This window comes from Drosophila suzukii, chromosome X (genome assembly GCF_043229965.1).
Source record: "Drosophila suzukii chromosome X, CBGP_Dsuzu_IsoJpt1.0, whole genome shotgun sequence".
NCBI lineage: Eukaryota > Metazoa > Arthropoda > Insecta > Diptera > Drosophilidae > Drosophila > Drosophila suzukii.
In genome coordinates, this window is record NC_092084.1 from 628,447 (window position 1) to 644,658 (window position 16,212).

Here is a 16,212-nt window from a genome sequence, read left to right on the forward strand (position 1 = left end):
CTTATTTTATCACAAATACGTCTTTAATTTACGGGCGCAAGGGTTGATTTATCTTGTCATTTTACCAACTCCATTTTATCCCACTTACTGTATTTTTCACATTAATGGGGTAAATTAAAAAGAAAGTTAAGCGTTAGTTAAGGATAAGTTGTTCTTAATTTAGCAAAATTAAATAACATAACCCATTCTTGAAGTTCAAAAACTATTTGTGGTTCTTAATTCACATATGCATTTGCTGCATTTTAATTTTCTGGCATAAGCTGGGAGTTAAAAAAATTTGAAATAATATTTAATGTGTCTTGAGGTATCGATCATTTTCACTAATAAAATCAAATGTATTAGCATAATTTACCCGATTCTTAAATTGTTTACGTGTGACTCAGTGAAGCCCATTGTAAGCCACATTCATCATAAATCAGTAAAGGTAAAGTCTCAAATTTGGCAAAAAATCACAAGATAACTTTTTGCATTCATAATTCGTTTCTCTCTTTAATATACACAGAGTCCGTGGTTGGTTAATAATAATTTAATGGATAGTTAAGCCTAGGTCATAAGATAAACTGTGTTGTATAATTATTTACGTTTCGCGACTGTATAAATCTCTCTTGTTGCAATTGCCTTCGCTACGTAGGTTCAAAACATTTACTTCTCTGCTAAACTTGTAAATATCTAAGTGGGCGGTATGTATATCTGCCCGTAATATAGTGTATATATAGTAGGCGTAAGACAAATTACTGAACATTTAAATATATTGGCAGAAGCGAGCAATTGGTTGTTTTTATTTCATTCGTATTTGTTATAATAACTTATGAATATCTGCAAATAGTTATTCTTCGGTTATCCCTTCTCATTCCTTATGTTCCTATTCTTTTGTTATCTCCGCAGTGTTTTCCTCCAGCGCTTTATCCATAATTTTGAATGTTCCTAGTGTAGTGTGTGGATCAAGCAACGTTCTGTCATAGTTCAGGGCAATGTTGGAACCAAGAAATTAAAATTTAACAAACTTGATAATTTCCCATAAGTGTCTTTCAGTAAACGATTATAAAAATTAAATGTAAAACACGAACAAAAGCCGAACTCCTGAGAACTACAATTTAAAGAGTGCGTGTCTTTCTTCCGCCGTGTTGACTAACTAAAGCTTGTCCCAAGAAAACGAAAATCTACAACGAATTTTGAGTGGGAGAAACCAAATGCATTTGGCATGTGTGAGTATCTGCCTTCTCTTTCGCCGCCACTCTGTCTGTCTCTGTCTCAAGTCTAGGTTTTACCGCATCTTTCAACTATTTCCCCTATGCTTCGCATCCATGCTTTCTCTTCAGTCAAGGTCGTAGTTCTTCCACTTCGATGTTTTGAACAAAATGCAGTTAAAAAAAAAAATATATCAAAGTTGGGTTTTTGGGCAGGGTGAAAAATAACAACGTAACCCAACGGAAAAAATTAAATTAATTAATGTATATGTGTAGAATATCCTAAGCTAGTTGATGGAACCACGGCTGCTCATTTCCTCCTTAACACTCCTTTCATTCGCCTCCCGCGTCATGCTTCTACGTCTCCCCCACCCCAATCTCTTTAAAAGATCTAATCCCTAGTATATGCGCTCGTAGAAGAGCAGATATGCTTGGGCCTTCAGCGCCGTGTCCTCGCTGACTTCCTGGACACGAGAGTCGGACACGTAATACCATTTGCCGGGCGGTGCCTGCACGTTAGCGGCCTCTTCCTGCGGCGACTGCTGCTCCTCGAGCGGTGTGGTCGGGACATTGCCCTCGTCGGAGGTGGACGAGTTGCTGCTAGAGTTGGTGAAGTCGTCGCTGTCGTCAATCGCGTGCAGGTGTAGGTCGCGCGCTTTCTCCTTGGCAAGCAGCTCCTCCAGTTTCTTGAGTTGGTCGTCGTCCTGATCCAGCTCCGCCTTACTGCCGTGCGGCAGGAACTTCCACCGTTTGTCTTCCGGCGTCACCTTTGGCCGCACCTTCACATACGCCGTATAGTGTCCGCCATACATCCCGCCGGAGTGCTCCACAACGCCGTACAACGCGTACAGTAGCTTCTTCTGCTTGCGATCGATGTTCGGCAAGTTCTTGACCTTGGAGCCGCAAAAGGCGGCAATGTCCAGCAGATTGGAATAGCTCACCGGGCGAGTCAGCTTGCGGAAGATGCAGCGCGGTCCCAGCTGGAAGCGCTTCAAATGAAGAATGAGCACCGCCGGAGGACTAGAGACCAGTAACTGCTTGGTGGCATTGGTGTTCACCGACTTGGCCTTCGGGTCACTGCCGTTGATGCGCAGCGTGCAGCTGTCGCATCCCACCTTGTTTTGGCCCGTCATCAGCTCGACGGCAGTGAAGTTGTTCAAGCAGGACTGCACGGAGCACTCCCCATCCTCGCACTGGTAGCGCGGCGCTATCGTAGTGCTCCAGTCCGAGTAGCTCTGCGTGCGCACCCGCTTCGCGCGGGCTTGGGCTTGAGCCAAGGCCTGGGCCTGGGCCTGGCTCTGGGTCTGAATTTTGGTCGGGTTTGTGGTCTTCTCTGGCTGGACGACCGCCTGGTCCCCTCCATCCTCCCCTGCTGTTCCATTAAGGCCGCTCTGCTCGGCGCCCACCGAGATCTGGCGGATCAGGGAGGCACCCTTCTCCGAGAGGCCTGCACTGACCAGGCTCGCTGGCGCAGAGGTTTCCTCCGTGGCGCCCGATGATCCAGAGGAGCCCGAGTTGTTGTTGCCTGTGGTATTAGCGCCGTTGGCGGCATTGCTGCTTGTAATACAGTTGGTAGCAGTGGGTGCGGGACTGGTGGCAATGCCAGAGTCTGGAATCGATCGAAAGGATAGTTCACTTAGTATTTGTATTAATATGAGGCTACCATTATGAATTTACTTTTTGTTGTTCATTAAAGGGCTTATACATTTACTAGCTAAAAAACTAAAATTGTATTTCGAAATGCTTCTACTCAATATCGAATAATTCTAGAAATTCGAAAGTAAGCTCTTCTACTTACCGTTTTCGTCCTCCTCGAGAGAATCCTTGTCCATGTGTTCCGGCGTGTCGTCGCGCTTTTCACCCATCGGCTGGGCATTGCCGTTGCTGTCCGTGTAGAACTTGGTCGGAACTTGGGTCGACGCGGGGGCGGCGTCCTCCACTAGATTATCCTCCACATCGGCATCGGAGTGCTCAGAGGTAGTCACACTGGACGAGGTGGTATCCTCGGTCTGGTCCTTGGGTTGTTCAAGGCCATCGTTGGCCTGGCCATCGCCGGCTCCCAGGGAGGCCAAAGGGGCGCTCGGTTCACCGGAGTCGGCCAAACCATTTCCGCCCTCATTCCCGTTCAGCTTGAGGTTCAACTTTTGGGCCTGCTTGTGGCGCTGGTGCTTGGCCGCGCGCTTGGCCTTGCGCTCCCGCTCTTTTTCCTTCTTTACCTGCGACTTGGAGGGGCCCAGGGATGCTTCCTGATCGGCGTGCAGGAAGAAGGACGACGACGAGGCTGTAAAGTTTACGCTGCCATCCGAGAACTTGGTGTTGATCGACGTTTGACTGGGCGTCTGGGTAGAGCTGACGCTGGAGCTGCTAGCCACAATGGAGAGCTCCGGGCTCGGCTTTCGGCGCTGAGGCGGTTGGGGCTTTTCCACCGCCACGGGCAGCGACATATCCAGGAAGTACTCGTGCCGCGAAGACACGCTGTGGCAGTCTTGGCAAGTGAGCGTGGATACGAGGAAGCCGCGGAATACCTGCTCCGGGCGCAGGATACGGTCTCCGGCCTGGTTGCCGTAGATCTTGCACTTCTGTCGCATCTCCTCCGAGACACTGTTGATGTCCTGGTCCTTGTAGCCGAGGTTCTGCAGGATCACGCGCTGGTAGCGCTTCAGATCTTCGTTCCGCACGCTTTCCAGGAGCTGGCGCAACAGCTCGTGGGCATCATGCTGGTCGCCGCCCGTGAACTGCGGACACTTCACGCACAGCTTGTCAAAGAGTCTGCTGGGCGTGAAGACACTGCCACCCGCCTGGAGTTCCTCGAGGGCATTGGCCAACGCAGCGGTAAGCCCGCCCCAGGAGGATAGGGTGCCCTTGATCATGGGCAGCTCGATGTCACCCTTGTCCTTAAGCTTGAAGGTTCCTCCGGGCAGTACGAATCTGTAGAGGGGATAGCAAGTTGGGTATATTCTATAAATTTTTGAGTGCATCTCAACTTACTCTTCGCCGGGCTCCGAAAGCTCCTTCAGCACACTGAGTAGGAACGGCGTCTGGGCGAGGCACTGCATCACCGCATTGAAAAAGCAAGTATTACCCAGGTTGGTTAGCCCGCGCACCCTGGGCAGTCGGTCCAGTTCGTTGCGCGGCGTCTCCAAGGCTAAAAGACGCCTGTCCGCGTTGTTGACGCCGACGGTGGCGATGGGCTGCCCAATCCTTTTGGCCATTCCCGGCACACTAGTCAACGAACCTGAGGGAGATTGTCCTGAGTTGGGCGGCGGCGGCGGCATCGGAATGGCCACCTGACCGCCTCCGCCCGAGCACACCGCCACGGCCCCTCCTCCGCCGGAGTCGTCGAAGGATCCTCCCGTCATGGGCACCATGGGCGTGAGGTGCTCCAGTGTGGTCTTTATCTTCTGCTCGATGTAGCTAATGGTGGGCGGACTGGGCGTGGCTGTGTTAGTGGGCGGCTTTTGGGCTAGCCGTTTGACCAGCTCCACGCACTCGAGTAGGTTCTTGCGCAGATTGGAGCAGATCTTTATGTCACACTCGTAGCACCAGATGTCGAAGGACCGCGTGTTCATAGCCAAGGCATGCGAGTCCGAGTGAGGTGTCTGCGAAGGGCAGGAATATTGAGATTTAAATTACCACGTACAGATGAGCGGCACTGTGCTATTTCCGATTTCTTTGTTTTAATAACAACGTAATTAGATTAGTTCACAACGTAAAAAACTATAGCTCTGACTTGACTTTTGAATTCGACTTCAAATGTAAGTGAAATTAAACTCATGGCTGGCTATGTGGAATTGCAATAAGTTACTATCAGTTACTTTACGTGGCCACCTGCAAACCAATTAGTCTGACCAATTCTAGTCCAATATCGCAGTATACCTTTTAAAATAGAAATCACAAATAGCACTTACTTAGGGTTTCTAAACTGTTTACTACTAATAGCAGTGGTAAGTGATGATACAATTGTTTGGAAATGGCGAGAGTTGAATGGCTCTATAGATATAAAGCTAGGGGGTGTGATATGTATTGACATAATCTCCTACTGGCTTGGATCCCCTGCTCACCTTGTAGTGTTCCAGGGCGTGTTTGTGCCGGGCTCTCCCGCACAGCTGGCTCCCGCACTTAAGGCACAACCACAGCGTGCTGTCGAACTCAAAGGCCCCGGGGTCTCCACCAGAACCGGATGCGCCGACTCCCTCCGCGGCCGTCTTCCCCAGCTTCTGGCACTGGAGGCACTCGTAGAGCAGGCCCGTCGACTTCAGGAGACGCCGCAGCCGGGTGGCGTCCACCGCCTTTTTGATGTGCTGGCAGCTGGCGGAGATGGGCGCCGCCCCGTCCGCCTGGCCGGCGGAGCCGGACAGCGTGTTCCGGTGGTGCAGATCCTCATCGCCAGAGTCCGTGGAGCTCTCGTGATCGTGGCTGTCCGTCTGACGCTTCTTCACCATGGCGAGCAGCTGCTTGGCCTTGGCCTCCTTGTGGGCGCGTCCTGCAAAGAGTGGAGAGGAGAGAGGTGGTTAGGGGGATTGCTCTGGCTGCAGGAGATGGAAGTGGTGCCTCCGGTCCCAGCCGGGCCACTAGAACGATGCTTGCTTTCGAAGAAGGCAATCAGACTGGAAATCTGGGAGCATGAACGGGACTGCCACATCGTAGTGCTTTCGGTGCGGATTCGGGTTCGGATAGACTGACTTTATTCGCTTTGTTATCTTTGTTGTCGTTCGTCGCACGTTTGGATTTCCGTGCCAGGATTTGAGGTTAAGTTCGTCGCCCCGCTGCCAGTCGACGGTGTTGAAAGCACCCCCAGATTCCCGCACTCCCCGACGACCCAGGGATATATAGTCCACTGAATCCTATATGTAATTCCCCTTTTCGCGTGATTTCTCGTAAATGGAAAGGACTTCGCAAACACACACACAAACACGCTCTCGTTCGCACGGATGCCTCTTGTTTTCCCGGAATTCCCGCGTCCCACCGACTTTACCTGGAATTCACTCGCTGCGAAATGCGCTGCACGTAAAAAGCAAACCACATATATCTTATAGAATCTGCTTTTTAAATCGTACAGGGTATAAAATAAATATGCGTAATTTGCAGCTAGAGGTGGAGAAACGAAGCTATCGATTATCGATCAATTATCGGCGCAAAGAAATACCAAAAATTCTCCAAACGGTCACCTGAACAAATCGGTTTCAATGGAATTCTATCGATATTTCCACTCAAACTTATCGATTGTTCACTCCAGTTTTTGCGCTCTGAGAGAGCAAAGAGAGCCATTTACGCTCAAGATCTTGCGCAGAATTAATTTTCACTCATGTCTGTGTATTTTGTACTCACCCCAATCCGACTTTTGGCGGCAAAAGTATTTTCAAAAATGGAAATGGCACGGTGCTTTTGAGGATGCATGTATTTGGTTAACTTTAACCAATAAGTAATAAAATCGGTTGGGTAGTTAAAAAATAATCTTAACTGAAAAATTCTCGCTGTTCTATAAATTTAGTTTTCTACAATAAAAAATATTAGTTACTAAAAAAAGAGTCCTTACGCCCACAATGATTATGATGACAGTTTGTGCAACAAAGGTTGAACGAGCTGTCCGACCGTTATGTTGTTTGATTGGTTTAATTAAAAGTTGCTCATACTCTTTTGGTTAAAAAATACAAAAAATAGTGCTTTATGTGGGTCATGGAATTGATAGAGCTCTAAATAACAAATTAATTTAAATATTACTTTTATATTCGTGTCTGGCCAAAAAAACCGCATCCCTATGACAGTCTAACGGTAGATCATAGTGATGGATCGCCGACGATATACGAAAACAATCGAAATATACCAAAGACTGTACAAAAACACCAGACTGCGTTCCCTGAACAACTTAATTAAATGTTTTGCGTTTATCTTGGATTCAATGATCGTTCTTCTCCTCCGCCCAAATAAATGTACTTGAGTGTGGGCAAGGGGCTATGATCCGACCTGACCTGGCCCAGAAATACAACAGAATATGTCCCGACCGACTTAATTCAGCAATCAAAGGCGACGCAACAACAAGGCGAACGGTGTATGAAAGAAACTTTGAGGTAAAAACCCTATCATAAAGGAACTTCCAGACATAAAGGCCCTATAATTACCAACACCCCGAACGCTGTAAATGCACAAAATTGAACCGCCCCTCGGGCCATATTTCACAAAAACACAGGGAGAACAATAAAAACGAGGAGGAAGAGGATCGAGCCAAGGGAGGAGGAGGGGGTGCTACGGGCAGGGAGCTGCAGAACGTGCATTCGATTTTCAGCTCGCATCATGATCCCAACACTATCTACATGGGCATAAAAACTCATCCAGGTATGCATTAGAATTTTGGGGCAAGAAATAAACATAATCGTAGTATTTCAGGAATAAAAAACTAAGTAATTTAAGATATATTTTATAGTGCATGATTTAATAACGATAAAATATTAATGATCATTTGTTTATAATGTATAATATTATGGACAACGCAATGCTTAAATTAACTTTTTATTTTTAATTTAACTTTAATTTGTACTCACAATTAATTTGGGGTTTCCCATGTTATTGTTTTTTTACCTCTTGTGTTAATATATTAACAATACAAAAATATATATATATTTTTTTTTAAGTCTCTATTAATAATTAATCGGGTGTTTCACATAAATCGGTCGACTATTCCGCCCACGAATATGTATAGTATGTTGTATTCCTTCCCATCTTCCAGCAACCTTTTAAAGACACAGGAACTGTGCGCATTAGGCCTTATAGTGCATAATAACAGCAAAGATAATTCTGCAAAAAAAAGATGAGAAGCATAAAAACCGCATTGGACACGGAAAAGTTCCCCTCCTTGAACGACGCTACACGTGAAAAAATTCGGAACTTTGGTTTCAATTTCCAACATATTACACCGGTACAGAGTGCTTCAACCGCTGTACCACTCAGTTGAACATCGACTTACCTAAAATGTTTCAAGCCGAACAGATGATCCATATGCATATTTATGGAATTTTGCTTATTGCGGATTTTATAGAATTTTATTCTGATTTGGGTAGACGATTAAATTTAAATCGAAAAAGAACAATATGAATATCTCACGTTTAGCTCTTGTTATTCTTTCAGTGAACTTTTTTTTGCCTCTCCTCTCGATTGCCCTTACAAATTTGCTATAATGAATATTTCGCAGAAGACGTAAACCGATTCCCGGTTGGCTGCCGTTTTGCTCCCGCTCCGTGTGGCTCTGCTCCTCTGGTTCTCCTCCAGGCCCCTCTACCTGTACCTTTGCCCAATCCTGATCTGGATCCCCCTTGTCACGCCCCTGTTTTCAACCTGCAGCTTACAATATCCATTATGATGATGGGTCGAATGCAAAGCGATGTTTACCTTTCGGTTTTTGTACAAGCATCGTTCTCTTTTTGAAATCAAAGTTTTCATTTAGGTGAAGGGTTAACGAAAGAAGCTATCTTCAGCAAGCATTTTTGTTACGAGACTAGATACAAACAAGTATGTTCGCCTAAATTCAGTTTACTGTTACTCAACCTTAATTAAATATATTATGAATTTTCATTTTTGGTACCAAACTCCCTTAAAAAAGCTTATAATTCTACCCCTTGGTTTCCGTTTATTGTCTGGCCAGTCTCCCTAGTAGTCCTGCATCTTGAATCACTGTAGTGCCTTTCCATCCAATTGCTCAGACTCCAAAGATGTTCTTTTCTTACCTGTCCTAGCGGGTTCAAATGGCCTTATCACGCGGACCCGTCTGCCGCTGTGTTATCATTTAATGAACGCCCCAGCTTCCATTCCCCGTTCTTATCTTAAGTAAAAGGAAGACCATTCGCCGGCCACGGTGTCGGCACTTAGAAAAAAACTCATAAAAAAGGAAAGCAAGGAAAATTATGTTTTATATTCAATTAAATTTTAAAGGTTTAAATTGCACAAATTATTCATTCTATTTTCAAGGTTTCCTAAAATAATGCTGATGGCCTCCAATTGTTATGAACTCTTTAATTTAGAGTTTATAATTCTTTATAATTGTATGTCAATTGATTTATAAACAGCTAAAACAATAAGAAATCATAAAGATCAGAAAGAAAAGAAACAAAAATCTATATCAAAAAATGACATGTGCATACCTGAAAATATGTCAAATTATTCTTACAGTGAGCCTCAACTGGATTTTCAACTGCAGCGCACTGTTTAAATAGCACTAATCGTGGATCCATCTACTAATTAATTGACTCTTTGTGTTCGCTTTATTTTATTTTTTAGCTCTTGCTCTCGATTGCCACCATCTGAGGGCCCTGGATTGGATGTCCAGATAGATAGTCAGTCGATCTGACCAAGGGACCGTCCAGCCATCCAGCCATCCAGCATCCAACCAGTCGCACATCTCATTTCTCGCGGCACTTTCGTTTCATTAAAAGCCTGTTTCAATTTTCTGCATTTTAGTGCCTGATGCACTTTGGCATCTCGAGCCAAGGCGGACCACTCAGCCGTATTTTTTTCCGATTTTCTTATGGTTCCGGCCCGCCTTCCTTTTGGCTTTAGGACCGGCTTGGGATCTGGACTCTCGCAACATATATTTGCACTTTGTCTGGCCCATGAGCCCTGCTTCTTTGTATGGCTGTATTCGCCCGCCTCTCCCTGTTCATGCTCGCTCGACCAGCAATCTCCAATGCCCAAAGACTCGAGCCGTATCGGGGCTCTTAACCCATGGTAACTGAGCTGCGAATTGGTTTAAAAATGAAATGCAAATTACCCATTTTCATAAGACGTAGCTGGGAAAGAAAAGCTACCTTTCAGAAATGTACGTTAATCTCAAGGAATTTGTTCCAACTGTGGTCGGCAATATGTTCCAATTTGATTTTTGGGTTAATTTAAGACGATAATTTAGCTATGGGTTAATATGGGCACCCAGTGTGTTGATAATTTTGACATTTAGTCCCTTATCCGAACTTTATTTCTGTTGAAAATGGAAATTCCGAGGAACTCGCTGCGTTTGCAGTCGTATTTGTATCTCTGTGGGGTCGCTAAATTAGCACCTACACAGGGCCGGAGAAAATCGAGGGGATAGTTCGAGTTGCCCTCCGCGAAGCTCTTCATTTCTTGCCGGGCAACTTTATTAGCGCACCGCACGGCTTACATCTTTTGCCGCCGCCGCCTGGTGACTCTCCGTCCTTGTCTAGCCCCTGTTGCTCTCTCCCTCCCTCCTTCCGCCAGGATATGACAAATTATCTTCGCCGGTCGCCGCGCCCCTGTCTCCGAAGTTCGAACATTCCGTCCTATAGACGAATGTCTAGGGCCCCGAACGAGTCTTTCGCGATCCTTTGTCATTTTCATTTGCCATTTTTTTCGCATTTCGGTGTTTTTATAGGGTTTTATTGTCTGGCTGGGGCTTATTGTTGCCTGGGACCCAAACTTTGGGCTCCCCTCCTACCTGGATTAGAGCACGTCCGTTTAATTCTGGCAGCATATCGGTTTCTCAAGGATGGAATCGGGCTCTCAACTCCTTTGATTAGGCCTATCGCATAACTAAGTCAGTTGTATGCGGTAGCCGTATATATAAACGGATCTTTGATTGGACCAATGCTGTTTCTTAGATGTCGTAGTATTATACTACATTGTGTATTAAATACATTTAAAATGTTGATGTGATATTGTATGACGTTGTATCAAACTATAAATACAACTGATTACTGTGATATTTGATGCATGGTATTGTATCATATATTGGTTTCCATTGGGGCCCATGTTAGTTGGGCTTCAAAACTCCGATTCTGGTGGCCCTTTGCTTATATACCTTTCTTTGTGTAATCCCCGAGTCGTACATATATATGTATTCATCACACTGCCTTGTCACGCCGACAACCCAACTTTGAAGTAGAAGATTTATGTGGCTAGTGTAACTGAAGAAGCAGGATTATCCAATGGAGCTCTCTTTGGTAGGCAGTACAGGCCCGGACCTCCCCCTCTTCCCCGCCTTGGGAGTAACTCTAGATTGTTTTAGTCTGGGCAGCGGTAATTCACACGGTGTCCCCGACCAACGAATGATTCTTGGCATTGTAATTATCGCATTATTCCTATGGCTTCTGCAAGAGGAGCAAATAACACGTGGGGAAGCGAAACGCTGGGTTGCCAGAAGAAGTCCCGCTGGGAGTCGCCGGGCGGATTGAATTGCAGGCGGGCGCCAGTTCGGAGGGCGTTCGAATCCACGGCTCCCCTTCTCCTCCGCGGAAAAACAGTGGCTTTCATGAGGCTGGTTCATTTTGCATAATATATGCAGTCCGCCAAAATCGATGGATGAGGTTATATTAAAAAGGCAGGCTAAACTTTATAATGATAATAATTTGAGAATTATAAAATTTATTTATTCCGTAATCCCGTCAAACTAGGCATATTTTTGTTTGATGTTGGGTAAAATCGAATTTATTTATCCATTTTTTCCCTCGTTCTCCCCTCGAGGGGTTCCCCTCGTTCCCCTTGTTTTTCCAACATAAAAAATATCCGCGAGCTGGGCGACCGAGAAGATAAGTAAAATAAATATTGACGCGCGTCCAATTCGCAAGAGCAGAGCAAAAGCAAAGCAAACAGCAGAAAGGAGATGCAAAAGGGGAAGCGCAGAGCAGAGCAAACATCGTGACTTGGAGCGGCGGCAAAACATCAAGCGTACTGAATAAAGTACTCAAAACGTATTTAAAAGTACTAAACACAAGTACCAGAGATTAATAAGCGCTTTTGAACTCGGCCGACCAGAAAACTAGTTAGGAGAGTGGCGAACCGCTCGGTGGATACTCGCGTATCTGTGGGATACGATTCGGCTGGTGGGTGGTGACTCATGTCGGACATCCCGACCACCGGACCGTCTGAGCCCGCATATCTTTGTCAAGCATCTGGCGAAAGAGCACAGAAATCAAAGTCAACCGATCGCCAAATAGAAAATGGCAGATGGAAAATGGCAAATGGCAAAAGGAGACGGCGTGGAAAATATGATCGTTTTCCATGTTGACAGCGACAGCGCTTAACGGCTGAGCAAATCCTCTTTGAGCGGTGCCGCTTTGAAGCCGGGAAAAGTTTGGAATGAACCACCTGAATTGCAGGACATAAAACTAGTCACCAGCCCACAGACACAGAAGACCTTATGAGAGCGATAGACATAATAGACACTTTGGAAATAAATGCTATTAGTAATTTTTTTTATAAACTAATAACTAATAATAACCAAGTGTTTTCACCATAACATTACAGTTCTCTTGAACTGAGCCGATGATCATGCATGACTACTGTTTACGATCATATCCCCCTGACAAAAGACACCGTATTACCACAATTGGATTAATCTCCCCCGATCCCAACTGATCCCCACTTGAGAGCAAGCTAGACAGCAATAGGCATGGGCAGGGGTGTACTTCGATCGGGGCACTTAACAGGAACACTACTGAGCACCAAACAAAAAACACAAGGCCCGAATGTGGAGTGGGTATTGGGTAAACAACAGAGGCAGGGTTAGGTGGGAAGGAAAAGGCCAATTGCAAGTGCTTACATTAGCCATTGTACGCCAGCCATTCCCATTCCACCTTCAGATCGAGATCTTTGATGATATTCTTGCGTGCGCATCTCTGAGTTCAAACAAAGCAAGCAAACAAAGCGGCCTGCCCTGCGTCTCTCCGTCCTCGGATGCCCTATACCTCATTTCGGGTAGTACTTACATGGGGGATTAGCTGCGTTGACAATTGAGGGATCTGAAGATTGGGGGACCGACTTAGAACGTTAAGTGGTTGGAGTATTATCATTGCTGTATATTATGATTGTGGGAAGTAGGCCTCATATATTACAGTGATATAGTAGGTAAGAACATAAGATATGTATAAATTCATAATTGAAATGAAAATAGAACAGGTGGCTTCCTATCCGATCTAATGCTATATATTTCCCCTTGACTCAGCCTACAATCTTGCAAAGATCAAGAATTCACAACAGAATTTGCAGCAATTCGTTTTGATCTGTGATTTTCTCCGGGGCACCCGGGAAAAGCAGTAAAAAAGGGCCAAAAGAGAAGGCCCAGTCGAGGGGCAAAAATCTTATCTGGCTGCCGGAAATCAAAGCACACATCAAAGATCGCCGACGCCGTCATTTGCAGCGTGTGGGGATCGCGGTGTTCAATTGCATCCACCTCAACCTCCAGCCAGCCACACCCCCTCCGCAGCCACACGCCCTTGCCCTCCACGAAGCCCCCAAGTTCGCTATCTTTCAGTTCTGTTTGATGTTGCTGTTGTGGTTGGTCGACGTTGCCGATCGAATTTCCTCACCATACACTCGAAAAAAGTGGTAGCCAATGGAAATGGCTGACTTTCATAAATGATCTCTATAACGTTAATCTGTACTTTAAGGTTTGACCTTAAGCTCATACCTTTGGTTTGTTTTAGGCCGCTGCCCTCTAGCTAAAATTAGGGCCTAGGAGCCTTAATATCATACTTCGGGTGTAACTACTTTTCTTTCTTTCTGTGTGTGTACGGTATGTGTCGAGCCGATTGACTCTCCAGGTTGTATGGCTCGGCAGTCACTTGAAGAGCTCACCTGCCGGCCACTGATTCTTCTCGGATAAATCGCTTCCATCTCCATCACATATCCATGTGTGGGTGTCCCAGTCCGGATAAAACTGGCTAGAATTCTACTACGGTTGAACAATACCGTTTTATTACTAACTGAATCACACACCAACCATACTTTTTAATCATAAACTTTAACTAGTAACTCTGTTCTCCAAACATATAAACAATAAAATCGGAACGATTTAGGAACCAATATAATTTAATTATTCAACAAAGATAGCCATAAGTTACCAGTACCTCCCAACTACTCATCCCAAGCACAGGAACTATCAAAGCCCACAGCCATATATCATCTTGCTTCGACATCGCGCTCATTGGGAAGTCCCTCTATTGCCTTCCAAATTTTATTTCCTTCCCGAGTGGGAATGGGTATAAAAACGGTACATTTATTTGTCTTCATTAGGCTTTGGACCTCCTACGGATGTAGGATGTATATCTACCTATATAGCCGTCGAGCATGTTCCAAGCCGGCACTCGAACAAGTTTGAGGCTCTTGGAGCGGACAAAACCCAACGACTGGCGACCGAGCACCGCCAGTTTGTTCGACAGACCAGAGACTAGCGGTCACGATTCACAGTTCTCTAAGCGGATTCTTGAGAACCCTGCGAAATACGTAACCTACCAGAACCAAAATAATCAAAAAACAATACAACACATTTTTTTAAGTGCTCGCGAGTGGAATCAAAAGCAAGAACCCACCCTGGAGTGCCAAACATGACACCCTGAAACCAAGTTAGCGCCAAAGTGAGTCGCAATGCACGCCAGCCCGATCCTGCTCCTGATCCTGGCCGTGGCCATGACCTCGGCCAGCAGTCCCGGCCACAACGGCCCGGTGGCAGCCGGCCCGAATGGATTACAGTGCCAGCCCATCGCCGTTTCCGCCTGCCAAGGTCTTGGCTACAACATGACCGCGTTGCCCAACCTGGCGGGTCACACAAATCAGCTGGAGGCTGAGCTTCAGGTAAGCGAGCCGAGCAGCTATATATAAGCTCTGAGCCAAAGAGCAGGCATGTCCCGGGTCTCTGCGATCCCACGTTGTCGATAAGCCCGGCTTTTGTGTGGCCCATAAAAATAATTCTCGTCGCTTACGTGCGAAAAACAAAAAACCAAAACAGCGTCTAAAACGTAGAGTTAGCACAAAGACGAAAAGCCAGGCAGGTAATTAAATTTAGTAAACGCTAAAAAAGCGTATTGGGCATTTAAAACACCTTGAAGTTTAATAATGGAAATATTGGAGGTACGAAACATATTTTCCCCCAAAATTAATGATCTATCCAATTTTAATTCGCAAGCTTTCCCTTAAATTGAATTTACTGCATATGAAAACAAAGGCAACAGGCAGCGGCGAACAACAAATTGTTTAAAAATCACAAACTCTAGTGAAAAGTTCGAAATTGTGGATGACGGATACGTGGGGCCGTTTTATAGACGGACTTGTGGAGGGAGATTTTCGGAGGCCGGCAGCCATCAAAGTGGGGCTCGTCCGCCCCACGGCCCCCACCAATTCCATCCACCGCCTACACTCTGCTCCCACTGTTTGCTTTTGGCTTTTCATGTTTTACTGACGCTTCAGAGATCTTAGATAAACACAAAGCCATGGAGAGCAGCAGTAAACAATAACTGAAAACATTTAGAAACACAAAAAAGCTAGGAGGCATTTCGCGATTTTTGAGGGTCTGTTTGGATGAATATTCATATTTGACAGGACTAATTGTATTTTATCTGCTGACCAGTCACAGGAGACCTATTTTTATTAGAAAACATTAAAGCAGAGTTCAAATGACTTGGGACTTTCCTTTATGAAACTTATAAAATTTAAATGTGCTGAAAATCCAAAAACATTTGGTAGTTTTTTAATTTTTGAATGCTTTTTGCTCCTCTAATTATATATTTTTCTGTATCTTTCGGGGTTTCATTTTCATTAGCAACTCTCTGGGGATCGAGACGGACCGGCAAAAAGGTAGAAGGTTCTCCGATTTGGGAGCTATATATATCTTGATAAGAGGCAAACACGACTGACTCTCAAACACAAGAGCACTGTTATCACTAAAAAGAAGTCAAGGAGTGATATTTAATTGCTTTTCAATTAATGGAGAATTATTTGTCCGCTTCGATAGGAAGTTTTAAAATTGATAATCACATATTTTATTTAATTCCTTGAATATTTTTTTGGTAACTAGTAACCAAGCGTTGAATAAAGCCTTTTCTTAATTCTTAAGCTATTGCTGGTGGTTGCATGCTCAAATAAGCTGAGGCTTAAACATTTTAGGTCATCTCGCTCCATAATTTACCGTAGAAATTGACCATGAAAATCGCTGAGTTGCCTCAGAGTGCGTGAAATGGGCCGCCGAGGGAAAAGTCAGCAGAATGGGCAGGCCATTTAGTGGAAAACTCGAAAAAGACCCACAAAAGATGAT

General features: G+C 45.2%; 2 protein-coding genes across 4 annotated transcripts in view; one reads left to right on the plus strand and one right to left on the minus strand.

Annotated features, from left to right (window-relative positions):
• The window catches only part of fz3 (frizzled 3), a 114,149-nt gene that overhangs the window by 86,830 nt on the left and 11,107 nt on the right, over nucleotides 1-16,212 (plus strand). Inside the window, exons 1-2 of one of the 3 annotated variants that reach the window (XM_065867761.2) lie at nucleotides 7,019-7,255; nucleotides 7,375-7,520. The exons of 1 other annotated variant lie outside the window; for it this stretch is intronic. Coding sequence is in view for 1 of the 2 variants with exons in the window: in XM_017081849.4 (XP_016937338.3) it covers nucleotides 14,550-14,756 (207 nt within the window). In the remaining variant the exon portion in view is untranslated. Of the gene's footprint in view, nucleotides 1-7,018; nucleotides 7,256-7,374; nucleotides 7,521-14,317; nucleotides 14,757-16,212 lie in introns of those variants that run through there. One more of the 3 variants, XM_017081849.4, reaches the window with a different exon arrangement.
• On the minus strand, nucleotides 748-6,321 carry Usp16-45 (ubiquitin specific protease 16/45). Its single transcript, XM_017081686.4, has 5 exons — nucleotides 6,163-6,321; nucleotides 5,249-5,670; nucleotides 4,176-4,786; nucleotides 2,986-4,115; nucleotides 748-2,796 (listed from the first exon to the last, which is right to left on the minus strand). The coding sequence occupies exons 2-5, from the start codon at nucleotides 5,627-5,629 to the stop codon at nucleotides 1,586-1,588; spliced, it is 3,333 nt and encodes a 1,110-aa protein (XP_016937175.3). The 5' UTR covers nucleotides 5,630-5,670; nucleotides 6,163-6,321; the 3' UTR covers nucleotides 748-1,585.

Excerpts from the sequence above, each read along its gene's own strand:
- Usp16-45 (XM_017081686.4), bottom strand. The coding sequence starts at position 5,629 with ATGGTGAAGAAGCGTCAGACGGACAGCCACGATCACGAGAGCTCCACG. Across the intron at positions 4,787-5,248 it reads ACGCCCTGGAACACTACAAG|ACACCTCACTCGGACTCGCA; the intron begins GTGAGCAGGGGA and ends TGCCCTTCGCAG. Across the intron at positions 2,797-2,985 it reads TCTCGAGGAGGACGAAAACG|ACTCTGGCATTGCCACCAGT; the intron begins GTAAGTAGAAGA and ends GATCGATTCCAG.